Raw genomic sequence first — 26394 nt, 5'->3', positions numbered from 1 at the left:
ACTCAGTATCTGATGATGCTTACTCAGCATCCAGCAACTGATAAACAAAACTAAGGAACAACTTCAGTGAACAGATGCATGTGGGCAAATGTCATAGTAGTGGCTTTCTGTGCTCTCCTGGGGTGTCTCAGAACTGCAGTGTCACGGGGCCCTGAGCAGTGCTGCTGAACAGAAACCCTCTGATGGCCTGTGTGTGTGAGGCCTGGCAGTGACCCTGTCCCTGTGCTCCCCCAGCTCAGTACGACGACGTCAATGGACACAGCGAGCTGCTCATCGACAGGGTCTCCAAGGACGACTCTGGCACCTACGTGTGCACAGCAGAGAACACAGTGGGCTCCATCAAAGCCATTGGCTTTGTGTATGTCAAAGGTATGTGAAGTGCCAGCAGCTGTGGGCACTGTTGGGCAGTTTCACAGAGCCAGCTGCTTGCAGAGTGGAGTTGGAATGCTTTGGGTTGGAAGAGTCTGTAAAGTCACCTCATTCCACCCCCTATCCTGGGCAGGGACACCTGCCACTAGCCCAGGTTGCTCCAAGCCCTGTCCAACCTGGCCTTGGACACTTCCAGGGATCCAGGGGCAGCCACAGCTTCTCTGGGCAACCTGTGCCAGGGCCTCCCCACCCTCACAGGGAACAATTCCTTCCCAGTATCCCATCTAACCCTGACTTCTCTCAGTTTAAAACCTTTCCCCCTAGCATTTGATACCTCATCTATGGCTAAATGGGAAACACTGAAACAGGTTGAAATTCCCACTTCAGAAAGTCCGAGGTGAATGATCCCAACCAGCAATCTCACTGAGTGCATTTTATTTTGCCTCTGCTGTTTCTCGGCCATCCCTGGTGTTCCAGAGCCCCCAGTGTTCAAGGGGGATTTCCACTCCAGCCGAATCGAGCCCCTGGGGGGCAATGCCATGTTGAACTGTGAGGTCAGGGGAGATCCCCCTCCAACCATCCAGTGGAGCAAGAAGGGAGTTGGGGTTCAGATCAGCAACAGGATCCGACAGCTTATCAACGGTTCCCTCGCCATCTACGGCACCGTGGTGAGTCCTGCTCTGCTGCCAGGAGCTTCTGTCTTGTACTTACTCAAAGTGTTCCAAATCACATCATTTGGAAAGAGTGAGGCTACACATTTAATCCACTTTTGCTTTTACCTTTAACTAATGTTTTAATTCAGGCTAGAATTAGACTCGAAGTACTGAGACCAAAAAAGAACAGGGGGTCATAGTTCTCTTTGGTTGTCAGAAGAACTCAATCTATGTGCTAATTGTTGGTGTGCTGGTCGTGCCCAATTAAATGGGACTTTTGCTTTTAACCTTAGAAGACCCTAGATTCTACAAAGTCAGGTCAGCAAGTGCATTCTCCTTGTGCAAATACCTCAGCATCTAAATTCCTAATATGAAGAATAAGGCCTTTTTTTTCCCCCATTAACTCTTGTCTGTGTTTTGAAATGGGGTTAAAAACAGCAACTCCCTTGAGTTTCTTTAAGTTTAAAAAATTAATTTGATAATTAGCATGAAGGAGTTGAAGGAAATTAGAAATGGAATAATAAAAATAATGCACCACATCAGCTTACTGTTAATAAAGGCAAAACGTTGAGGATCTAACAGCAGAGCCCTTCAGATCCAGGGAGTGCTGCCTTGAGTCACAGAAAATTCCCCCTCTGGAGGGGCTCTGAACAGTGACCCCGTTTTGTTCTCCAGAACGACGATGCTGGTGACTACAAGTGCGTGGCTACCAACGAGGCCGGGGTGGTGGAGCGCAGCCTGACCCTCACGCTGCAGAGTAAGGCTCAGGGAGGGGCAGTGCCACAGATGGGGTGATCACCTGCCCGTGGGTAGTGGAGGCAGCTCCCAGGGAAGGTCTGGAGTTTGGGCAATGCCCTGTAGGTTAAGACTTGTCTCATCTTTCATAAAGTCGGAGAAGGGCTTGGGTTGGAAGGGACTTTAAAGATCACCTGCCATGGGCGGCGACACCTTCCACTAGACCAGGTTGCTCCAACTTGGCCTTGAGACTTCCAGGGGTGGGGCAGCCACAGCTTCTCTGGGCTGTGAGAATTTTCATCATGAATATTTAAGTGTCTGGTCTAAGCTGTGATTAAAGTTAAAGAAGAGAAGGATGCAGAAGGGGATTGAGACTCATCTTTGAGCAGAGCAACTTCAGGCCTTCTGAAGGGCCTGTTTCTCTTGGTTAACTAGAGAGGATTTCTACAGCTGGATTGAACTAGACCCTCAGCTTCTAAAGTAAGAAATTTATGGGAGATGAATCCCAGTTTTTAGTGACGATGTTTTGTTTTTGGCAGAAATAATATGGTAGAATTTTTTTTTTTTTTTTGCTACTGGGAGAATTTCTAAACATCCCCTTCCTCCTGTAGGAAGCACCGTGGGTCTGTTACTTATGTCTTAGTTGCTTCTGGACATGATTAACAGTATCGTCCTGTTTTATAAAAAACCCCACATTTTAGCAATAAAGATGACCGTGTGCTCTTATAGTGGGGCCCCAATCCCAGCTTTGGTCGTCAGATGTTAAACCATTTTAAACTGGCCTATTGTGTGCATTGTAACATGTGTCTGTTTGGTGGCACCTGGGGACATGGTTTAGTGGTGAACATGGTGGGTTGATGGTTGGACTTGATCTCAAAGGTCTTTTCCAGCCTTAAGGATCCCGTGATTCTGTTTTACCAGTGGAAGAGCAAGAATAATAATTTTAGTCGAAGTGAACTGACTTAAGGTTTCTTTGTGCCCGTTCTGCCCAACCCTTTGACCTGAAATCAGCAAGGAGCTGTATGCAGTGCTGTTGCCTGAAGATCTGTCCCTTGCAGGCCCCCCGGTGATCACCATGGAGCCCGTGGGCACCGTTGTGGACGCCGGTGCCACGGCCCTGCTGCACTGCCAGGCCAGGGGGGAGCCTGCCCCTGCCATCAGCTGGTCCCGGCAGGGCCAGCCCGTGGTGGGCGACGACAGGGTGGCCGTGCTGTCCAACGGGTCCCTGCGCGTGGCGGCCGCGCGGCGTGAGGACACGGCCCCGTACGAGTGCGTGGCCAGGAACCTCCTGGGGTCCGTCCTCGTCACAGTGCCCCTCACCGTCCAGGGTACGTGCACAGCCCAGCCAACGGTGGCTCCACACCGGCACGTTACAGCCTTCCCTGAGGTCCAGTGGGGCCAGGATTTTATCCTACCCACATTTTATGGATAAGAGGTTCGATCTTATCTTCCTTATGAGGTCTAAGTTAAGCCTTGTCTGAGATGTCAGTGGGATTCTGTTTCATGACATTTGATTCCATTATACTCATCCTGCTGGGTGAGGCAGAGGGTGTGGAGTGAGAGACATAAATAATAATGGAAAGGGTGTTGAACCCATGCTCAGAACACATCACTGAACTGTGCCTCTAAAAGAGCAGCCTTTAGGAGCATAAGCAGTAATTGTCTGCGAGCTGCAGGAAGATAGTTTTGCAATAGTGAAGACATGAAGTGAGTTTGATTTCCAAGGATAGCTCAGGGAGAGCATTTTTCACTCATCTAAGAGAGTTTTAAGCACAAGCACGTTCCAAGCAGCCTCCCTGTTCCCTGCAGTGCATGGAGGGTTCTCCCCATGGCTGGAATGGCGGGCGTGCAGCGTCACCTGTGGCCAGGGGGTCCAGGAGCGGGTCCGGCAGTGCAACAACCCCCTCCCGGCCAACGGGGGCAGGACCTGCGAGGGGCCCGTCACCGACGTGCGCAGCTGCCACAGCAGGCCCTGCCCAGGTACTCCCTCTGCCACAGCTGGAACCCCACAGCGGCCTGGGTTGGGAGGGACCGCAGTGACCATCTCATTCCACCCCTGCCATGGGCAGGGACACCTTCCAATAGCCCAGGTTGCACCTGGCCCTGGACACTTCCAGGGGTGGGGCAGCCACAGCTTCTCTGGGCAACCTGTGCCAGGGCCTCAGCACCCTCACAGGGAACAATTCCTTCCCAATATCCTGTCTACCCCTGCCCTCTAGCAGTTTAAAACCATTCCCCCATGTCCTGTCACTGTCTGCCCATGTAAAAAGTCTCTCTCCCTCTGTTTTATAAGCCCTGTTTAAGTATCAAAAGGCCACAGTGAATTGATATTTTTAGTGTGCCTTGTGTTGTGTCCAGGCAATGAATCATCACCATCACAGACCTTCATGGCAGATTCATTTTTCTAAGCAGTTGGAACTGATTTTGTCTTTCATGTAAAGAAAGAGGAATTTTCATTAAATACCAAAAACTGTTGTTTAAAGAAAACTGGGGGTGTTTCTGTTTCCCAGTGGATGGCAGCTGGTCGGAGTGGGGACCGTGGGAAGAGTGTTCCAAGAGCTGTGGACACGGCAACAGGACCAGGAGCAGGACCTGCAGTGCCCCCCCGGCCCAGCACGGGGGACAGCCCTGCAAGGGCAGTGCTGTGGAGTCAGTCATGTGCAATGTCAAGCCTTGCCCAGGTAAGACACGAGGAATTTAAGTTATTTGCACAAGGGGCGTCATTTATACATTTCTTTTTTTCTCCAAACCCAAATTTTCTCAGCTTATTTAAGTTGGGATTGTTTTTTTTTGTTTTAAAATTGGTTGTAATTCACTGAATGGCACTAGTTCTTGGAAACAGAAATCACAAAAGTAACGGCAAGGAATATTCTCAGCAATTTCTTTTTTTTTTTTACATCACTAAAAAGTAAATTTTGTATTTTGATGTTTTCCAGTACTTGATACTCACATTCTCACAGAGTAAATTCACCACTCTCAACCTCTTCTGCAAAGCCAGTTAAAAAAAAAACCAAACCCAAATCACCAACTATTTAAAAACCATGTAAATAATGATCATTGGTAATTTATTACTTTATCTGTATATTTTCCTCTGTTGTTTTAATTTTCAGCCACATCTTCCTGCTAACTATTTGAATGTTCAGGTTTCCTTCCTGTCTCATTACTTCCTATGTTGGAGAGGTTGTAGTTTATTCAGAACCTTCACCACTGAGAGGTTCCCTTCTGTACAATTTTCACTGTATTGATTTTTCCCTTTTTCCTGAACTCATGATTCCAAATGTTCATCCATGGGCCTGAGACTTATTTCTCCAGATTTTGGCAGCAGAATCAGCTCTGGCTCTGGAGCTGTGTGCCAGCTTTGGCCAGGCTCAGACCTCCCGCCCAACCAGGGAACTTGGGAGATGCCAGATTTGATCAAGTGTTCACAGGATCACAGCTATGCTGATTTGGAAGGGAGCCACAAGGACCATCCAGTCCAGCTCCTGGCCCTGCACAGACACCCCAACAATCCCACCCTGTCCCTCAGAGCGTTGTCCAAACCCTCCTGGAGCTCTGGCAGCCTTGGGGCTGTGCCCACTGCCCTGGGGAGCCTGGGCAGTGCCAACCACCCTCTGGGAGAAGAACCTTTCCCTGATACCTCCCCTGACACAACTTCAGGCCATTCCCTCGGGTCTTGTCGGTCCTGTTGTTCCAAGGTCACGGCGAGGTGATGCATTAAAAACCAAACCGCTGACCCATTTCAGCTGTTGCTCAAGGCAGAGGTGTCCAGGGCACGCTCAGGGTGTGTGTTGTTGCCGTTGTGGTGTTGAGCAGCTCCCGAGGAGCGGTGTGATGTGTGATGTGCTGTGTGCTGCCGTTGCAGTGGCCGGGGAGTGGAGCCCGTGGCTGCCGTGGGGCCCGTGCAGCGAGACGTGCGGGCAGGGCACACAGCGGCGGGCGCGGCTCTGTGCCAGCCCGGCCCCCGCGCACGGCGGGCAGCACTGCCGCGGCCCCGACACCCAGCTGCAGCTGTGCCAGCGGAGACACTGCCCAGGTGAGGAGGCACTGCTCACACCGTCTGTCTGCTCCCTTTGTGTTTGACACTGCCAGCTCTGAACGCGGGGCACTGAACAAATTCCCCCTCGAGGCTTTTACTGTCCTGGCCCTGTCACTGTTCAGCCTCCCTCTATAGACCCTAGAGATGGGATTTCTTCTCCTGTCCTTGCTTCTCTTCCTTTACCCCAAAAAAGCAGCAATTTAAATCCTTGGCAGTTAAATTACAGGTTTCCTAAACTTTTTTTTTTTTTAATTTTCCTAGGATCTGTTTTTCATTTATTCTTTCCTTCCACATTTTCAGTGAGTCCTTCGTGAGTGGATAGGAAAACTCATGATTTTGAAACAGGACCTCTATATTTGGCTGAGTGCAGGGATAACAAAGGGAAGTTCCATGGAGTGGAATGTGCAGTAGCTCAGACTGAGCCTTCTGGCTTCATGCTCCATTTTTCACATGCCAGATCCTGCGCTGAGTCCCCACTGTGACTACAGCTGGTGGGAGGGAGAACTGACCTCGTGGTAGTGGAGCACCCAAGGGCCTGATGTTACACGTTTATACAGCTCCGTGTGCTGCTGCTGAGGATGCTGTTGCTTACAAATGGCTTGGGACTACTCAGCCTCTTAGCCCCCAGCTCCAGTGCTCACATGGATGTGATTGTGCCAGTTTGTGTCACCACATCTTAGGAGATCAGAGCCCCCCGTGCTCAGCTGCTCAGACCTGCCCCACGTGAGATCCCAGAGTAGCAATGTCCATTGGTGCTGGATGTTGTTATCCAAACTGCAGGACCAGTCAGTCACAGGTGGGTTAGGAAGGGGGTGGAGAAGGTGGTGATGGCTCCATCTTCAGACAGTGCAGCTGCAGCCAGAGGACCAGGATTCTGGTCAGGCTTATGGGTTATTTAAAAGACAGGTCATCTCTTTCTCTCTGTCACTCCTGGAAGTCATAGAATCATGGAATGATGGGTTGAGTTGGGAGGGACTTAAAGCTCATCCAGTTCCAACCTCCTGCCATGGGCAGGGACACCTTCCACTAGCCCAGGTTGCTCCAACCTGGCCTTGGACACTTCCAGGGATCCAGGGACAGCCACAGCTTCTCTGGGCAACCTGTGCCAAGGCCTCCCCACCCTCACAGGGCAGGATTTCCCCCCAGTATCCCATCTGACCCTATCCTGTAGCACTGGGAAGCCATTCCCCCTTGTCCTGTCCCTCCAGGCCCATGTCCAAAGTCCCTCTCCAGCTCTCCTGGAGCCCCTTTAGGCACTGGAAGGCTGCAATAATGTCACTGGATTATTCTCTCCAGGCTGAACAATCCCAACTCTCCCCTTTCCTCTCAGCAGAGCTGCTCCATCCCTCTGCTCCTCTGGACTCTCTCCAGCAGCTCCATGTCCTTGCTGTGCTGTTCCCCAGGGCTGGAGCAGCTCTGCAGGGGGGTCTCACCTGGGGGGGCAGAATCCCCCCCTGCCCTGCTGCCCACACTGGGGGATCAGCCCAGGGCACAGGGGTTTTGGGGCTGCCAGCGCACGTGGATGGGTCACATCCATCCCTCATCCAGCAGAACCCCCAGGTCCCTGTGTAGGAATGTCTGTGTAGCCGAGATGTTCTGGAAAGAGTCCGTGACCTCCCCCGGTCAGTTTTCCTTAGGTAGCACTGCTTTGCTTTGTCATTCCCGCAGTCAGGCTGTAACTGTGCCGTTTCTCTGTCCGCAGTGGATGGGAAGTGGGCCCCCTGGAGCAGCTGGAGCGCCTGCAGCGTGTCCTGTGGGGGGGGCAGTAGGCAGAGGACGCGGCTCTGCTCGGACCCGGCCCCGCAGTTCGGGGGACACAAGTGTGAAGGGAGTGACGTTCAGATGGATTTCTGCAACAGCGATCCCTGCCCCAGTAAGTGCTCCGGGTCGGGCTGCTCACCCTCTTCCTGGGGGGAGTGCAGGAGGGGAGGGATGCACTGCACAAGTCACACACTCCCACAACAACCAGGGGGCTGAACGGATCCCTTTCTTAGCTGTGGTTCTTTTTATTTTGGGAAAAGAGATTAAGAAGTTACTCTCCAGTAGAAGTGTTTTCCTTGCTTTACTGTCTGGTTTGAAATAACTGTTATTAAGAGGAAGACAGATCAGATGTGACTTATTTTTTCAGTCCATGGCAACTGGGGCCCGTGGGGCAGCTGGGGCAGCTGCAGCCGGACGTGCGGGGGGGGCCAGGCCCGGCGGCACCGCAGCTGCGACAACCCGCGCCCCGCCAGCGGCGGCAGGGGCTGCGCCGGGCCCGACCTGCAGAGCCAGAGGTGCAGCACCGACCCCTGCCCAGGTGAGTGCTCACTGCCCCAGGGCCAATGCAGCTGGCTCTGGAGGGCATCCCATAATGTGTGGGAGATTTTCATACTGTGGAAGGAATGTAGAACATCCCCGGAAGTGTCCAAGGCCAGGCTGGACGGGGCTTGGACCAACCTGGGCCTAGTGGAAGGTGTCCCTGCCCATGGCAGTGGGTGGAACTGGATGGGCTTTAAGGCCCCTTTCCACTCAAACCTTCTGAGATTCTGTGAAAATCCTTATAATTCCTTAGGATTTCATACAATCTAATAATCCTCTGCCTTTTTAAATGACTGTCACTTGACAAGGATTTTGCCCTTCACATGTTAAATTTTCCCAAAAGGAGAGGGAATAAATCAAACCAGGACATAGCATATGAAAATGTCTCTTCCACTATGTTTCTGAGGGAGAAGGTTCACACCTGCCCACTAAGGTGGTTTGGTCATCCTTTGAACTATTCCTTTAACACACTGGTTCCCTCAAGAAGTAATGAACTTGAGCATAACCGATGCAGCCTGAAACATTTAAACTGAAAAATGGCTTTCTTCGTTCTCCGTTTCTCCAGTGGATGGGAACTGGGGGCACTGGCAGCCGTGGAGCCCATGCTCTGCCTCCTGTGGAGGGGGAGAGCAGAGCCGGGTACGCCTGTGCAGCAGCCCCGCCCCATCGAACCGCGGCCGGCCCTGCCCCGGGGACTCCTCCCAGATATCCCGGTGCAACACCCAAGCGTGTCCTGGTGAGTTCATTTACAGCTTGTGCGGTGTGGGGATAGCCTCCTGTGGCTCTCCTGATTTCACTGGTGCTCTCTCATGTCTTGCCCAGATGACCGAGTAATTTAATTTTTTGGGCTTAAACCTCCCTTGCAATTTAAGCTCAATTCAATCTCCCCTACAATATCCAACAGCACACATCATGTGGCCCATTTTTTCCCTCCCTCCTTCCCCCCTCTGCACAGGTGGGCCTGCCCGTGCCAAGGGCAGCATCATTGGCAACATTAATGATGTGGAATTTGGGACTGCTTTCCTGAACGCCACGGTGACGGACAGCCCAGACTCTGACACCAGAGTCATACAGGCAAAGATCACAAACGTCCCTCGGAGCATTGGTAGGCTTTTTCACTTTGATCACTTTTTTTTTGCTCTGAGTACACCAGTACATCCTGTCTTCTGGTTTAGATCTGAAGGGTTACCTTAGTTTTAGGTCTGCATTCACTCTTGGGGATGTGGGTCCCATGATGTTCAGATTAAAGCTCCCTGATGTTCTGTGGTCATTCTTTCAGGCCCAGCTATGAGAAAGCTCGTTTCCATACTCAGCCCAGTTTATTGGACAACTGCCAAAGAAATTGGGGAAGCAATGAACGGGTTCACGCTCACTGATGCCGTCTTCAAGAGGGAAACTCAAGTGGAGTTTGCAACTGGTGAGTTCCCTGGGATAGACCAGCTCTTTCCGTGTCCATTAAGCTGGATAGATCCTGCATTTCTTAAAAAATTGCACAGGACCATTGCTGAAACTTGAGTCTTGTGCTCACAGCAGTATTTTCTGAGTGACTGTGTCTGAGGCTTAAATACAGCTTTTAGAGCTGTGGTTTGAAACATGCCATGGTTTTGATGATAGTACCCCTTAGAAAATGCAAGTATAAAATAACTCATCAGGGGATTCCAGTTCTGGTGCCCTGTGGTAACGGGAGTCTCTGGTTGGGAAGCTGGACACACCAAGGTGCTCTGCAATCCCCAGGTGAGGTCCTGCGGCTGACGCACGTCGCGCGGGGCCTGGACTCCGACGGGGCCCTGCTCCTGGACGTGGTTGTGAGCGGCCACGTGCTGCAGCTCCCGGCCCTGGCTGATGTCAACGTGAAGGTAAAGCTGCCATCCCTCCCTCCCTCCTCATCTAGGGTAAAGCAGCAAACACTAACTCCTGAAAACTGTTGTACTGTATGTGGCTTGTTTTATGCCTGGTTTAACTGATAGATGCTGATGTTGCCTTTGAAAGCAAAAAGTCGTCATCAGGCAGGTGATGTTGGTCTCTCAAGAATCTGAGATGTTGGCAGGTGGTGCTGAGAAGGGTCTTTAGGGTAGTTATTGCAGGCACATTGGTGTTGCTTTTGATAGAGCTGGAAAGGGGCATCTTTAACCTCTCTGACTTAGTCATTAGTTAGTGGCAGTTGACCAGTATTTCTCTGTGTTAATCCCACTGTACAATAAATATACATACAGTTGTTGATATTTTGCTACACTGCAATGTGCTGTATGTCCAATATTTATACCTCTTTTTAGTGGCAGAATTTTTCTCTACTGAGTGTTTATTTAGCACGTTTGTCAGCGTCTGACTTAGAATACAAACAAAATATTCTGACCTGAAAAGACTGTTATTAAAGAGTAGGATCATTTTCAGGTTTTTGGCAGTGCTGTGGCCTCCATCATCAGGCTCCTCAGTACATCAGTCTGTATCTTGTTTAAAGAAATGCACCACGTGCCATTAAGGTTCAGCAGTTAAAACAAGAGTGAAAAGGACATGTGTGTGTGAAATACCATTTGTTCAGATCAAACCCTTTCTCTGAACTCTCATGCAACTTTAAAATGCAAGATGGCCCAGGTTTTGGCTGCACTCTGCAGCTGATGCCCAAATCCTGCTGTTCCAGGATTACACTGAGGACTACATCCAGACTGGCCCGGGGCAGCTGTACGCCCACTCCACCCGGCTCTTCACCATGGATGGAGTCAGCGTTCCCTACACCTGGAACCACACCGTCACCTACGACTACACCAAGGGCAAGATGCCCTTCCTGGTGGAAACACTCCACGCTTCCTCCATTGCAACGGACTACAACCCACTGGAAGAAGCTGTGGCTTTCAAAATCCAGGCTTCCATTGCAAAAGGTACTGTTCTAGTCTTTCCCAGAAATCAAACAATGGCAAAATAATCTCTTCTCCTAGAATTCATTCCCTGTAGCCTCAAAAGGAAATTCTGTGAAAGTTGGGTAACTTTATTGTAGATCTTGAGACCTACCTGTCTCATTAATGTACCCACGGACTAACACGTAAGAGCTATTGCGGTTTGCGCTTCCTTCAGCCCTGGTTCTCACCACACTGCCAACGGCATCCCCAGCAGCCTCAGAGTTAACCTGAAATAGTTCCATTTCCTTGCATGTCCCTTTCAGTCTCTAAAATGAAATTATCATGGAATCCCAGAGTGGTTTGGGTTGGAATGGACTTTGAGGTCCATCCAGTCCCACCCCCTGCCAAGGGTGGGGACACCTTCCACCAGACCAGGTTGCTCCAAGCCCTGTCCAACCTGTTGCTTTTCTGTGGGGTCAGGGTGCTTTTGTGTGGTGGGTTTTATGTTTGGGTTTGTGTTCCCATACCTACTAAGAAAAAGGATTGTGTATTTTCTCCCCCCAGCAAAACCCACATAAATATAAATCAGGTAGTAATGAGGTTGAACTTGCAGTCACTCCAAGGGGAACCTCCACACACCATTTGATGTTATTCAAACCAGCATAAAACATGTATTACTGACTTTTACAGCCCAAGTAGAAAAACTACTGAAGGCTGGATTTAAAAGTTTCTGTTTTGGTGTTCAAGTATAGTAAATACTTTATAAATAGCTGGGCTGCAATTCTTAGTGCTAAAGTAGTAAAATGGCCATATTTTTATCCCCAAGTAATGTGTGCTTCCTTTCTCATCCAGGGGATCGCAGCAACCAGTGCCCTGCTGGGTTTGGTTTGTACTCGTCTGGACCTTACTGCTCAGGTACTGATGGACAGGGGTGATGTAATAACAGACTCATGGGGTGGGGGGAAGGCACCTTAAAACTCATCCCACCCTCTGCCACAGGCAGGATCACCTTCCACTAGCCCAGGTTGCTCCAAGCCCTGTCCAAGCTGGCCTTGGACCCTTCCAGGGATGGGGCAGCCACAGCTTCTCTGGGCAACCTGTGCCAGGGCCTTACTCACACGGAAGAGTTTCTTCCCAGTATCCCATCTAACCTGCCCTCTGGCAGCGGGAAGCCATTCTCTGTGTCCTGTCCCTCCATTTCCTTGTCCCAAGTCCCTCTCCAGCTCTCTTGGAGCCCCTTCGGGTACTGGAAGGCTGCAATAATGTCACTCTGGAGCCTTCTCTTCTCCCAGCCTGTGTCCAGAGCAGAGGTGCTCCAGCCCTTAGAGCACCTCCATCACCTCCTCTGGACCTGCTCTCAGAGGTCCGTGTCTTTCTGGTACTGAGATCTCCAGAGCTGGACACAGTGCTCGCCCCCGGGACCTACACCACCTTTAGTTAGAGTTTCAAACCATGCAGTACTTCTGAAAGTGTCAGTGCCATTGACAAAGGGTGTGGATCCAATGGCAGATGAAGACCTTGCTTCTCTCCTCACCCAAAATGTGAGTAGTGCCAGAGAGCCTTTTCCTCAGTCCCTCAGATACACCTGAGGGACACTGAGCCTCAGCACCTGCAGAACAAGAAAGGACTTACCTGACCTGTGGGAGAGAAGGATGAGTGTTGGCAACCCAGACCACAGCCCACAGGTTCCTGCTGGGGAACCTATTGGATGGTTCTCTCTACCTCCATCCCTGCTGGAAGGGTGTGAGCGTTCTGGCTGTCTCTCTAGCTGACTGTCATGCTTGGTTTAGGGAGCAATCATCTGAGATACTTCATTGGCTTACTGTATTGGCCCTGGAAGGTTGTCCATGAAGGGAGTTGTACAGAAGCTGCTCCATTACTGGGTCCAGTTTTGCCCTGTGACTTTATCAGTCACACACCTCTGAGGAAGGGTCGCTTTGGTGCAGTTTCTTGTGAAGTCTCACTGGGTTTGCAAACGTTTCCTTGTTCCAGATGAAGATGAATGTGCTGTGGGAAATCCTTGTTCCCATACCTGTCATAACACCATGGGATCCTACTACTGCTCCTGTCCCAAAGGCCTCACTATCTCTGCTGACGGGAGGACGTGTCAGGGTAAGAGAGGTGCTGCTGGGGACAGGTCGGATACAAAGCGCCCCTTAAATACTTTAAGGCCTTAAAATGCCTTAAAAGTCACTCACATTGCTAAGGAAAGGTTCTATTTAGGCCATTTCTCATTACAGGAATGCAATTTCTTGGTGGTATTGTAGTTATTTCATCCCTGAATGAAATCAGCTAGTGTTTCTAGCTGCTCACACTCAGGGTGCTGTGTTCCGTTGTGCTGGGGGTTTTCAGGTTGTTTGTCATTCCAGACATTGATGAGTGTGCGCTGGGAGGGCACAGCTGCCACCCTGGCCAGGACTGTGAGAACGTCATGGGCTCCTTCCGCTGCGTGGTCCGGTGTGGGAGCGGCTTCCGCAGAACGGCCGACGGCTTCGGCTGCCAGGGTATGGGGGCTTGGGCTGGGTTTGGGGTACATGGGGGTTTGGGGTTGGGTTTGGGGTACATGGGGGTTTGGGGTTGGGTTTGGGGTACATGGGGGTTTGGGGTTGGGTTCGGGGTACATGTGGGTTTGGGGGTTGGATTCAGCGTACATGGGGGCTTTGGGGGTTGGGTTCAGGGTACATGGGGGGTTTGGGGGTTGGGTTCGGGATACATGGGGGGTTTGGGGGTTGGATTCAGCATACATGGGGGGTTTGGGGGTTGGATTCAGGGTACATGGGGGGTTTGGGGGTTGGGTTCGGGATACATGGGGGTTTGGGGTTGGGTTCGGGGTACACGGGGGGTTTGGGGGTTGGATTCAGCGTACATGGGGGGTTTGGGGGTTGGATTCGGGGTACATGGGGGGTTTGGGGGTTGGATTCGGGGCACATGGGGGGTTTGGGGGTTGGATTTGGGGTACATGGGGGGTTTGGGGGTTGGATTCAGGGTACATGGGGGTTTAGGGGTTGGATTCAGGGTACACAGAGGTTTGGGGGTTGGATTCAGGGTACATGGGGGTTTGGGGGTTGGCTTTCAGGAACTGAAAATGCTCCTTCATGCAACTGAAAGTGACTTTAAAGGTGCATCTCCAAATATCTGCCTATAAATTTTCATTATTAAGGTTGTGGATCTTTGAGGGTTGGGTTTTTTAATGGGCGGTTTTTTGCCTTTTTTTTTTTTTACCCTTTTACTTTTTCTGTCTTTAGCAATAAATTTAAAATCCAGTCAGGGAATAACTTAACACTCTTGGGTTTGTCTTCTACAAAGATGGGAGAGCAGCAAACATTCCTGAGCAGAACTCCCTGGGGTAACAGCCAGAGCTCAGGTAACTGAGCCCACAGGGCAGTTCCCAGTCCCAGTGTCAAGGATTTGTGTTGTTCCACAGATGTTAACGAGTGCCAAGAGTCCAACTCCTGCCATCAGCGTTGCTTCAACACCATAGGAAGTTTCCACTGTGGCTGTGACCCAGGATTCCAGCTGAAGGGCAGAAAATGCGTGGGTAGGGATGAAGTGCTGAGTGTCCATTCCCTTTCTCCAGCAGAGTTCAACATTTATTTGTCACTCTGTTTGTTTATGAAGGAAAGTCCTGCTGTGATGATACACTTGGTCTGTACTTCTGAATCTGTAAAACACTCCTAAAAACCAGAGGAAGCAGGAATTGGGCTGACTGATGCATGAGCATGAAATGATCCAAAGGCATGGTCAGCTGTAATTTCATTATATAGAGGCCAAGCTTTGTTTGTTTTGTTTCCTTTTTGTTTGAATAAGATGTTAATGAGTGCAGGCAGAACGTGTGCAGGCCTGATCAGCTCTGCAAGAACACCCGTGGTGGCTACAAGTGCATCGACCTGTGCCCCAGTGGAATGACCAAAGCAGAGAATGGGACCTGCATTGGTGAGTAGCAGCACTGATTCACTCCATGGTGATGAGAAACACAGGGACAGTGGTGATTTTTAAATAATCCTGAGGCTTGTCCATCTCCTGTTATTAACATTTGCACATATTAAGGCACCAACTTTTTTCAACTTTAACTTAACATCCATATTTAACTTTTGTGAATTAGTATTAAAAGAAGAGATGTGTCCTTGCCACCTCTGGTTATCCATTGTTTCTTAAGAGTTTGGCTCAGAAGCTCTGAATTAAGATCCCAGGTCCTTGCTGCTTATCCACTGCCTGGTGGATGAGGGGAAGGCTGTGGATGTGTCTGTCTAGATTTCAGCAAAGCCTTGGACACCATCTCCCACAGCATCCTCCTAGAAAAGCCTTGGACAGGGGCACTCTGTGCTGGGTTAGGAACTGGCTGATGGCCAGGCCCAGAGAGTGGTGGGAACGGTGCTGCATCCAGCTGGGATCCGGTCACCAGTGGTGTCCCCAGGGGTCAGAGTTTGGCCCAGTCCTGTTTAATGTCTTTATTGATGATCTGGATGAGGGGATTGAGTCCATCATCAGCACGTTTGCAGATGACACCAAGCTGGGGGGTGTGTTGATCTGCTGGAAGGCAGGAGGGCTCTGCAGAGGGACCTGGACAGGCTGGATCCATGGGCTGATTCCAACGGGATGAGGTTCAACAAGGCCAAGGGCCGGGTCCTGCCCTTTGGCCACAACAACCCCCAGCAGCTCCAGGCTGGGCCAGAGGGGCTGGAGAGCAGCCAGGCAGGAAGGGAGCTGGGAGTGGGGATGGACAGGGAGCTGAACATGAGCCAGGTGTGCCCAGGGGGCCACGAGGGCCAATGGATGCTGGGCTGGATCAGGAACAGTGTGGCAGCAGGAGCAGGGCAGGGATTCTGCCCCTGGACTCAGCTGGTGAGGCCACCCCTGGAGTGCTGTGTCCAGTTCTGGACCCTCAGCTCAGGAAGGACATGGAGGGGCTGGAGCAGGGCCAGAGAAGAGCAGTGAGGCTGGGAAGGGACTGGAACACAAGTCCTATGCGGAGAGGCTGAGGGAGCTGAGGGGGGCTCAGCCTGGAGAGGAGGAGGCTCAGGGGAGACCTTCTCACTCTCTACAACTCCCTGACAGGAGGGGGGAGCCAGGGGAGGTCGGGCTCTGCTCCCAGGCAGTGATCAGTAAGACAAGAGGGCTCGGTCTTAAACTGTGCCAGGGGAGGTTTAGGTTGGACATTAGCAAGAAATTCTTTCCAGAGAGGGTAATCAGGCATTGGAATGGGCTGCCCAGGGAAGTGGTGGATTCTCCGTCTCTGGAGGTTTCCAAGATGAGACTGATGTGGCATCAGTGCCATGGGCTGGGAACTGCAGTGGTAGCAGATTAAGGGCTGGCCTTGATGATCTCACAGTTCTCCTCCAACCCGGCTGATTCTATGATTCTATAATTCTGTCTTCAGGCTTTTTAACAAGCTGATGTTATAGATGCTACCAAAGCTTTTACTCTCATGGGATCATGGAATGGTTTGGGTTGGAAGGGGCCCACCTGCCATGGGCAGGGACACCTTCCACTAGCCCAGGTTGCTCCAAGCCCCATCCAACCTGGCCTTGGACACTTCCAGGGATCCAGGGGCAGCCACAGCTTCTCTGGGCAACCTGTACCAGGGCCTCCCCACCCTCACAGGGAGCGATTTCTTCCTCATAACTAACTTAATCTCTCCTCCTTTAGTTTAAAACTGTTCTGCCCATGTAAAAGTTGCTCTGCCTGTTTTTTTGTAAGTGCTGAAGTACTGAAAGGCCACAATGAGGTCTCCCTGGAGCCTTCTCCAGGCTGAGCAATCCCAGATATGATATCACAGGAAGATGGATTGTCTCTCTTTTAGAATAGCTCATCACATTGGAAACCTCAATGACAAGTTTTGAAAATTTATGGAAAAAGTGTCTGTAAATGCCAAACAGTTGAAAATTTCTCTCTATACCTGCCCAAAACCTACTTTCAGCTTGTGAGACCCAGGCTGTACTTGGTGCCACACGTTAGACAGTAATGCCTGACTCGGGCACCAGGGAAGAAGAAGAGTGTGCATTCAGAGGGCCAGATGCACCCAGGCTCCTCTGCCTGCCTTCCCCAGCCCCTGGTGACTGTTGCTTTGCTGTCCCTGCAGATGTGGACGAGTGCCGTGCCGGGACGCACCAGTGCCGCGCGCCCCAGCTGTGCGAGAACACGCGGGGCAGTTACCGCTGCCTGTGCCCGCGGGGCTTCCGGGCACAGGGCATGGGCAGGCCCTGTGTGGGTAAGCTGCAATCACCCTCCTGTCACCCCCTGCTGCTGCTGCTGCCTGGGCTGGCTGCTCTGGCACACGGCACTGCTGTTCCTGGTGAACGCTGTGCTCTAGAGAGGAGTTTGCTCTGGAGTCCCAAATTGCCCATCCAAAACAAAGCATCCGGTTCAAAGCAGTCAAAGCTAAATGGTTCCAAACGGAGATTGGTTTGGGGCCATGCTTTGAAAGCAAACTGTAAAAGGGTCTCAGGGCAATGGTGGATGGATGTGGCGAGTGACCCTTCCACAAGAGGCTTCGTTTATAAAAACCAGGTGAGATTTGTTGCTGTGCCTGGCTGTCCCCTGGCCTGCACTGGTTCACACGTGAAGGCAGTCACACGGGGAATCACGTGGATTCCCCTATGGAGAGCACCCCAAGGAGAGTGTTGTGAGAGGCAGGATAGACCCAGAACTCACCTCTGCTCAGGGACATCCCAAACACCCCTCCCCACACAGCACTGCCAGGGGGGTTCCCCACACGGTAGAGCAGAGGGAGCTGAACGCGTTTATCCTGGTGTGGGTGGCTCAGAGCAGGGCAGGAGCGTTCCTGTCCGTCCCAGGAATGCTGACCACACAGTCACTGCCCTGTGCCAGCTGTGCAGAGCTGTCTGGCACGAGGCCCTGCAGAGCTTTCTCCCACACACGGGTGGAGCAGCTCGGGAGGCTCTCGCAGCTCTGACGTGGAGAGCAAGAGTTCAGTATGTGCTGTCAGTGCACAGAACACTTCCTGGCATTTAACAGACCTCAGGAAGGCACTGGAATCATTTAGCATCACCTTTTTTGCATTTATGTAGAATATTTAAAACAAAATAGCTGATCCACCCTGCTAATGATTCCTGAATGTCAGTATTTGACATTTAGTGAGGTTGGTTGTGGTCGCTCTCATGTATCAGAGCAGAGAATTATTCCTCCCTCATGACTTCTTCAAGATTAGCTTTCCTAAGTGATAAATAGCTATTTTCTTATTTTATTTTTCTTTAACAACCTAAGATTTTGAACTACCAAAACCCAGGAATGTTTGGGTGGTTTTTTTAAAAAGAGATTAAATTACAGTAAGAAAGTGTTTGGCTGTAGACCAAGATGTTACTTCCACCATCTGCATCTCTACTGAAATAAAATCAATCCCAGACTTCTTAACATATATTAAAACCATGTAAACTTCTGGCAGGAATAAGCTAGATGAAGTCTAGGACTGTGGGTTTCCACAAAGCACCAGCAACTGTCCTAAAGCTGCCTTCTGACCAAGGACCACTGAAAGCTCCCTCTTAAAAGTATGACTTGAATTTTTATCCTTTCAATTTTTATCTGCTTAAAAACATATTTAAAATATAGGTTCATCCAAAGCATTAGTTCATATGTTAATAAAATCCACTGAATTACAGCATTTCTGTGGAATCTCAACATACCAGATCACAGGTGGAAAGGCATCACAAAAAGCTGCTATAAAGCATGTTTGTATATAACACATGCAAGGCTGTCTAGAATATAAAATCAAATATTGTTCTTCAAATTTAAGAAAGCCTGAAAATGTAGCTATTTTAATTTCAAAGTAATTTTACCTTGTTCTTGTAAATATTAGGATTGCCACCCCTCAGTGAGCTCTTCTCACAGGGACAGCCATGGGGTAAATGCAGGTGACTCTCTGGGGTTTTGTATTGCACAGGCTGCTCCTGCAAAAGAAACTGCTCCAATTTTCACCTGTTTTCTTTCATTCTATGATAATCTTCTATTGCTCATTCACAACTTGTTCCAGGGACACTGGTTGTCGTAAAGAATTATTGTTAGTTTCTTTTATGCATGTACAGAATGTAAAACTCAGCACTTAAGTGCTAAGGAAATTATAAGTTTTAGGGTGAAAAACAATGAAATTAATACATTTAAAATACAGATTAGTTGTTGCCATACAAAAAGTGAAGTTCTCTTGTTTGCAAAACCTGACAATTCTACCCTGAGGATTTTATCCCTGAGGATAATATATATATTATAAAGCTTCAGTTGTTTGTTTGCCAGATAACAGTTGGAAAATACTGTAATACTCTGCAGTAATTACTCCTGGATTTCCCACTCTTAAAACATTTAATTATTAATACCCCCCTTAATTCTTTAAAACCTTAAGTATATCAGATATTAAACACTTCATAAAAATGCAGTGTAATGTTCTACTATGTTTCTGACAGTACTGCTTTTTAAAAACCATTATCATGCAGTTGTGGCTTGCAGTGTTACAAACTCAAATCCTCTGTTCAGAGGGAAGTGTAACAACATTGGCTTAATGGCATTTTTACAATAATAGTTGAAAGAATATACACTATCCACTAATATTAAATAATTGAGTCACTATTAAGATAATTCTTAGTTTCTAGTTAGAAAAAGGTTTATAATATATGTCATACATATGTTGTGATGTGTGTTAATATTGGGTTATTTATTTCTGGACATTGCAGAGTTGTTTGGAATTTGCAGATTCTTGTCTTCTTCTAGTGAAGACAGACTGTAAGTTTGAAAAGAAATACAGTGATGTCAAATTTCCAGCTGGGCCTGAAGTAACTTGAGGATAATTTTAGGAAATTTCTTACTGGCAGTGCCAGAGAACCTGTGGGGGCAGGTCAGGTCCTGAGAGCACTCCCAGTTTACTCAGAGTGAAGGACACTCAGTATGTTGTACCCTAAACCCTTTACTCTGTCTGCTCAGCACTCTGGTTTGATTCAAGGATGGGGTGGGTCAAATTACTTTGGATTGCAATTTAAAGGAAAACAACTTAAAAAAAATGCATTGCTTAAGAAAACAAAAATAATTTTATTTCTTAATTGTATAAAAGTGAATTAAATATTTGCTGTTAAGTCCCCAACCTGTCACAGCTGGGATGACCAATAACAGAATCACAAGTTAGAACTTACCTGACCTCTTCCCCCCGCAGCCTTGAAACTCGTCCTCCAGCCCTGACCCCATCCCTGCAGGTGTCCAAGGCCAGGTTGGACAGGGCTTGGAGCAACCTGGAATAGTGGAAGGTGTCCCTGCCCATGGCAGGAGGTGGCACTGGGTGGGCTTTAAGGTCCCTTCCAACCCAAACCATTCCAGGATTTCCCCACAGTAACCACACTGGAGCCTGTTGCTCTTCCCTCCTTGCCGGGTAATGAATTTCTAACACTGCACTTCTCTGGAAGGCTCTGTGTTAAGTATCTTCCTTTAAAGAAGGACCTGGCAGCTTCTCCCACTCATCCTCAAGTGTGTAGCACTTAAGGAAAAAAACCCAAACCATTACTAAATAGTACTGAAGAGCTGAGGCTGAAACACTGCACACTTGAGGCAGGCCCTTCAGCAGGGCTCCTGTCCGGAGGGAGCACAGTCACACTGAGCCTCACAGGCTCATTTCTTAGAGAGTAAAGGTGTGGGACAGTCCAGGACAGCATAACCTGCCTGCTTGGCATCGTGTTCTCCATGTTTTACTGCCCTCAAAGTCTCACCTTTGTGTCTTCAGCGTGTTCCTCAGACTGAGATAAGTATCTGTGTGTATATATACGTATAGTTACGTGTTGTTGTTTGTTTGTTTTCTCTCCTTTCCACATGGTTTGTGGCTCTGGATCATGTGCCATGGGCAGACATTAATGAATGTGAACAAGTGCCTAAACCCTGTGCCTTTCAATGCACCAACACCCCCGGCAGCTTCAAGTGTCTCTGTGCACCTGGGCAGCAGTTGCTGGGTGATGGGAAATCTTGCGCCGGCTTGGAGAGGCTGCCAAGTTCTGGGGCCTATTACAGTAGCTATAACTATGCTCAGTTCTCCCCTGGGAGAGACAACCAGCAACAGCAGCACTATTACAGGCACTCCTCAAATCTCTACAGCTCCTTCTCAGAGTATAGGAACAGCAGAATACCTTTCTCCAGGACTAGAAGGAACATTAGAGAAACTTGTCCTGAAGGCTATGAGGCAAGAAATGGCAGATGTGTAGGTAAATGTCAGTCTATCTCTGCAACTCTCTTGTTTTGGGCCTTATTCTTAGGTTACTCTTTGATGTCTACCAGGGGCTGAGGGTTTGTGGTGCTGTGGGGTTTTTTTTCTGTTTACCCTGGTCAGTACTCAGAGGGTTCTGCATGTTCTTGCCTCTCCTGTCTTTGCTCACCTTGTAGCAAAAATGTTTTCAAACCTCCTTGTAACCTCTTGTTTTAACTGTGCTTCATATTGTGTGTTTGCCAAGTTATTCTCTCCCTTACTCTCTTTCTCCTGATCACAGTAGCTCACCTTGGTGAATCTTCTCATGCTCCAAAATCCACCAGCAGCCCCAGTCTAGTCCCATTGCTTCTGTCAGACTCCCACTGATGGCAGCAACAATCTGGTTCAGAAAAGTTTTGGATAAAGATTTTAGAGTTGGGCACACTGGGGCCAGTGCCAGCACTGCTACAGGGACAGTCAGTGTCACATGGGCAGTAGGCACAGAAGCTTTTAGATTATTGTTATTTTATATAAGAAGAGGGGTTACAGCATAGTTCAGCGAGCCTGGATAGACTGATGGTAAGTAAACAAATAGGTTTTCAGGAGTTGTGGCAGTGACAGCACAGGCATTTCTTCCCTGAGGAGGAGACTAGGCAGTTACAGGAACTGGCAAGCTCTGCCCCTGGTTTTTGGGGGATATAAAAAAAATTACTTAATTTTTGGAAATACACTTCTTCTAAGCCAGACTTTGCCAGCTTATCTCATGTTTTGAGTATCTTAAGGAAATGACACTTCCCAGTAGGCACAACATCCTTCCAGGGTAAATGGTGATCTGCAGAGAGGTTCTAGCATCAGAATTCCTGCTGGGATTATACAGTGAGATATCATGGTGACACACATGAACAGGCATTTCATAAATAATGTAAGGCCAGGCAGACATCAGACCTTGTATTGAAGTTATAAAGAGATTTCAGTAGTCACATACCTGGGGGTTGGTACAGCAGTTGAACTGAGAGGCCCAGGGACACGGCTCCCACTGAGGGAAAGGGGAAGCTCCAACCTCTGATCTTCATCCCAGTTTCCAATTGGAATTAGTTAATATTGTACTTTTGTTTCGTGTAATAATCATCTAGGTTTAAAAATGACTGTTTAATATGAAAAATACACCCAAATGATACTTTTGTTGAAGTTCTTTCAACAGACAACCATCAGGATTTGATAATAACACACCAGAGGTTTCTGTTCACATCTGCTTCTCTTCTCTGTTTACATTTTGATCTAATGCAACCCCTGTAAATTAGAGAGAGGGAAGCCAAGACCTTCCTGCCACTGGTTTAATCATGCAAATCTGAAATCTTGCATGAGATTAACTGTACTGCTGTGCTGAATTAGGCAGATGTTTGAAAAGCCACTATAATTATAAATTATCTGTGTCTAAATCACACTAGTTTGCTTTGCAAACTTTACATAATGTGGTCTGGTACTTCTGTATTTGAGAGGGCGATTTAAGAAAAAAAAAGTTAAGAGCAGTTATTGATAGTCTTTCCAGATACTGAGCTTAACTCATCCCTGTGGCATAGGAAGGGTGTTTGGAAGGGAAACAGTGTTCCCTGAGGAGGGACTGACTGTAGGAACCAGTTCCCCACTGTCAAGGCAAGATAACTGATCTGGGTGTTCCCCAAGCATGTGGCTTAACACCGGATTATCAGATGATCAACTCTGCTTGCCTCGGGGGCAGATCTGTGTTTGTATAACCCTGTCAGTGGACACAGATCCCTCCTCTCCCGCTCCCTTCAGCTGGGCTGTGTGCTACAGCTGCTGTCCCAAGAGGGCAGGACCCCCTCAGAGCTGGCTGTAGGTACTGCAGTTACAAGGGCTGGCACAGGTAAGGGGAGAGGACACTCCAGTCTGACACATTCAGCCCCATCAGGAAACAAGATCCAGACAACTTCCCCCAGCTCTGTCCATACACCTGAACAGTTCATCCAGGGTCAGGTAATCCTGACGTGATGGTGCTTCTCTCCACAGACATCGATGAATGTGAGAGCAGGGACACCTGTCAGCACGAGTGCAGGAACACCCTGGGCAGCTTCCAGTGTGCCTGTCCCTCGGGATATCGCCTCATGGCCAACGGCAAAACCTGCCAAGGTACGGGCAGCGGGCAGAGCTGCAAGGGAACCAGCTACAGAGCAGGACGGGGCTCAGCCACCTCCCTGAGCTGCTCATGGGAGAGCCTTCAAAATTCCAATTTTCAGAAGTTTTATATTCCACAGTTTAATGTTCCCTAAACCAGCAGCAAACAAGACAATTGCACCTTCTGATTCTCTGAAGTTCCCCTGTGAGCTCACATTACACGCTGAGCCCCAAGCTCCAGGGTCAGGCAGAGGCACCCTCTGTGCTCTGCTCAGCCTTTACCCACTTTGGTGTCTACCCTCTAATTCTGCCAACAATTGATCCCTTGCATGTTTTTCCATCCAGATATTGATGAGTGCCTGGAACAGAACATTAATTGTGGATCCAATCAGATGTGTTTCAACATGAGAGGAAGCTACCAATGCATAGACACACCTTGTCCACCCAACTACCAGCGAGAGCCACTTTCTGGGTACGTTTTATTTTCAGCCTTTTTTCACCCATCCCGAGCTGAGACCTGTGTTTGTTAAAGAAGAACATTTTAAGTTTGCCAGACACCAGTAAAGCTGAAAAAAATCATAGAATCATAGACTCATGGAATGGTTTGGGTTGGATGGGACATTAAAGCCTATCCAGTGCCACTCCCTGCCCTGGGCAGGGACACCTTCCACCAGCCCAGGTTGCTCCAAGCCCCGTCCAACCTGGCCTTGGACACTTCCAGGGATCCAGGGGCAGCCACAGCTTCTCTGGGCAACCTGTGCCAGGGCCTCCCCACCCTCACAGGGAACAATTCCTGATATTTGAATCTCTCTACTGGCCTGACTTGCTACCAGCTTCAAAGCATCGAATATATTCTTTTAGTCATGAAAATAATGCTGCAGTTCCTGATAAGTTTTGTTATTTCCCTCTTCTGGAAAAAACCCCAACACATTAATTTCTTTTAGTCTTTTAACATACTCAAAGAAATAGCTTGATTCATAGTCAGAAACCATCTTTTGGGATCAAACTCAACTGCAGTGACATTTAAGCTGACATGGGTCACGTCCTTTGACCCTTGTTTGTTTGCACTGACAAGCAGCACTAGCAAAGTTCTCCTATTTTAAGTTTTGATTAATAGAAGTAGAATTTACTCTGCGCCCTTCATTCCAAATTCTTTAAGATCTAACAGACAGACACCTCAAATGGAGCTGCCCTGGACATTTTAAACCAGCCCACCTGCTCTGCTGTTTAAGAGTGTGGGCACTAAGACATACACCCTGACTTTGATGACAAACGTAGCCAGTGTGTTTCTGAGGTGATCCTACTGAGGGAAAATGGGACAGTAGAGGGGTTGTAGCTTTAAAGGAACAATGGATGAAGGAGTAGATGAGCACTTGACAGAGAAATTTTAATCTGCAGCAGGGGAGAGTTTCTCCTCTAAGACCTGTTGCAGCACTGAGGATATTGTGCCTTGTCCCCGAGCTAAAGTCTTCTGCTTCTTCCCAGGTTCTGTCTCAAGAGCTGCCCGGCCAACGACCTGGAGTGTGACCTGAGCACCTACGCCCTGGAGTACAAGCTGGTCTCGCTGCCCTTCGGCATCGCGGCGGGGCAGGACCTGCTCCGGCTGGTGGCCTACACCCACGAGCAGGTGGTGCACCCGCGCACCACCTTCTCCATGGCCGAGGAGGACCCGGCCGTGCCGTTCGCCCTGCGGGACGAGAACCTCAAGGGGGTGGTGTTCACGCGGCGGGCGCTGCGCGAGCCCCGGACGTACCGCATGGGCGTGAGGGCCCTGTCCTACGGCGCCGACGGCAGCCTCGAGTACCAGACCACCTTCATCGTCTACATCGCCGTGTCCGCCTACCCCTACTGACACCCCCTGCCATTTACAGGGGTGCCACGCTCTGCTCCTTCCCCCAGGCTGCCTCCCCAGGCCCACTGTTCCAGTTCAAGAGGAAAATCCGTGGCTTTGAGGACCTGTTACCGCTTGCTTTATTTATTACACTGGAGTAGTCATTTTCCACAGTACGTTCTGAAAACCAGCAGGGAAAATCCACGTGGTCAAAGCAGTAAGGAAGGAGCAGCCTCCATTGAAAGCAACTGAAGAAAAGCCTGACCAGAAGAAAACAAGTGGTCTGCATATTTTAAAGGTTTTAAAGGTTGCAAAGTGTTTTACCGTTTTATATCTATTAGGTTTTTTTCCTTCTCAACACCCAATAGAATTAGTACAAGTGCTGTACTGTGCTGTGTGCTTAAAACCACCAAATGCCACCGTGCCCAGGGATTGCAAACGCTGAAACAAATGATACTAAACTCTGTTTTCAGCCAACAAATTACAGGAGAGTTGGAACTGGTACCTTTGGGTTCCATGCAAGTGTAGAGATGCCACTATTTTTTGGAAGAAAAAAACAACATGGCTACTTGTACTTTATCCAGCAGGTATTTTATAAGTTGTTTTTACTCTGCCATTCTGGTATAGCCATTTATTTAACCCATTGCAGTACTCCCAACTCAGTCAAGGTGCTGGGTTTTTACGCACATGGAACATTTTTCTCCCAAGGTGGTGTAAGTTTGGTTCAATAATGTCAATACACTGTACACAGGTAATTTTGCCAAGATGTATTCTATTTTTATGGACGTGTATATATGTGTTTTTTCCTATGTGTATTTTCTATGCAGTATCTCAAGAGTGTTTTACAGTTAAGTTTGCATAAAAGGACAATGTCAGTGCAATGAAAATAATCAAAATAAAGGTTCCCATTACCTTTGTGACTGCTGGGAGTTTTATCTTTGAAAAAAATTCCTTCCCCTTTGTAAAGCTCTTTCCTTGAGTGCCAGGGGAGAGTGCAGAAGGTATTGTGCCCAGCAAACCAGGGAGCACCTCCAGCTGTTTTCCCTCTTCTGGCACTCAGGGATAATAAGAGATTATATCACCAGCATTAAAGTATATTTTTAGCCCCAGGGACAAATTGTTTCCCAATAGCATTTTGTGTGTATTATTGAATAATATTATCTCCAGTGAAAGATCCACCAATTTTCCCCTAACCTTGCTCTTTGTTCCCTTTCCATTGCACCAAGTGAGATAGTCCTGCAAAACAAGGATGACTTAAAACCATTTTGCTCTTTATACAAATTTACATGAGTGTCAGACTTCAAGCAAAACAAGCTTGAAGCCTGACTTGAAAAATA

General features: G+C 48.8%; 1 protein-coding gene across 9 annotated transcripts in view; it reads left to right on the top strand.

Moving 5' to 3' along the window:
* HMCN1 (hemicentin 1) overlaps positions 1-25979 on the top strand; it is a 161749-nt gene extending 135770 nt beyond the window's left edge. The window contains exons 84-107 of one of the 9 annotated variants that reach the window (XM_064664037.1): positions 235-369; positions 847-1037; positions 1698-1779; positions 2816-3085; positions 3567-3737; positions 4268-4438; positions 5620-5790; positions 7496-7666; positions 7922-8092; positions 8660-8830; positions 9050-9199; positions 9374-9511; positions 9829-9950; positions 10733-10970; positions 11781-11843; positions 12921-13040; positions 13298-13432; positions 14353-14466; positions 14736-14861; positions 17008-17136; positions 20762-21112; positions 23122-23241; positions 23572-23698; positions 24712-25979. In XM_064664037.1, the coding sequence (XP_064520107.1) occupies positions 235-369; positions 847-1037; positions 1698-1779; positions 2816-3085; positions 3567-3737; positions 4268-4438; positions 5620-5790; positions 7496-7666; positions 7922-8092; positions 8660-8830; positions 9050-9199; positions 9374-9511; positions 9829-9950; positions 10733-10970; positions 11781-11843; positions 12921-13040; positions 13298-13432; positions 14353-14466; positions 14736-14861; positions 17008-17136; positions 20762-21112; positions 23122-23241; positions 23572-23698; positions 24712-25078 (4004 nt within the window). In that variant the 3' untranslated portion in view covers positions 25079-25979. Of the gene's footprint in view, positions 1-234; positions 370-846; positions 1038-1697; positions 1780-2815; positions 3086-3566; positions 3738-4267; positions 4439-5619; positions 5791-7495; positions 7667-7921; positions 8093-8659; positions 8831-9049; positions 9200-9373; positions 9512-9828; positions 9951-10732; positions 10971-11780; positions 11844-12920; positions 13041-13297; positions 13433-14352; positions 14467-14735; positions 14862-16845; positions 16970-17007; positions 17137-18330; positions 21113-23121; positions 23242-23571; positions 23699-24711 lie in introns of those variants that run through there. The other 8 variants (XM_064664038.1, XM_064664039.1, XR_010432568.1 and 5 more) reach the window with 8 other exon arrangements.
* Positions 25980-26394: the final 415 nt, after the last annotated feature.

This window comes from Pseudopipra pipra, chromosome 9 (assembly GCF_036250125.1).
Source record: "Pseudopipra pipra isolate bDixPip1 chromosome 9, bDixPip1.hap1, whole genome shotgun sequence".
Classification (NCBI taxonomy): Eukaryota; Metazoa; Chordata; class Aves; order Passeriformes; family Pipridae; genus Pseudopipra; species Pseudopipra pipra.
Note: the sequence above shows the minus strand (reverse complement) of the source record. Positions and strands in the feature narration are given on the sequence as shown.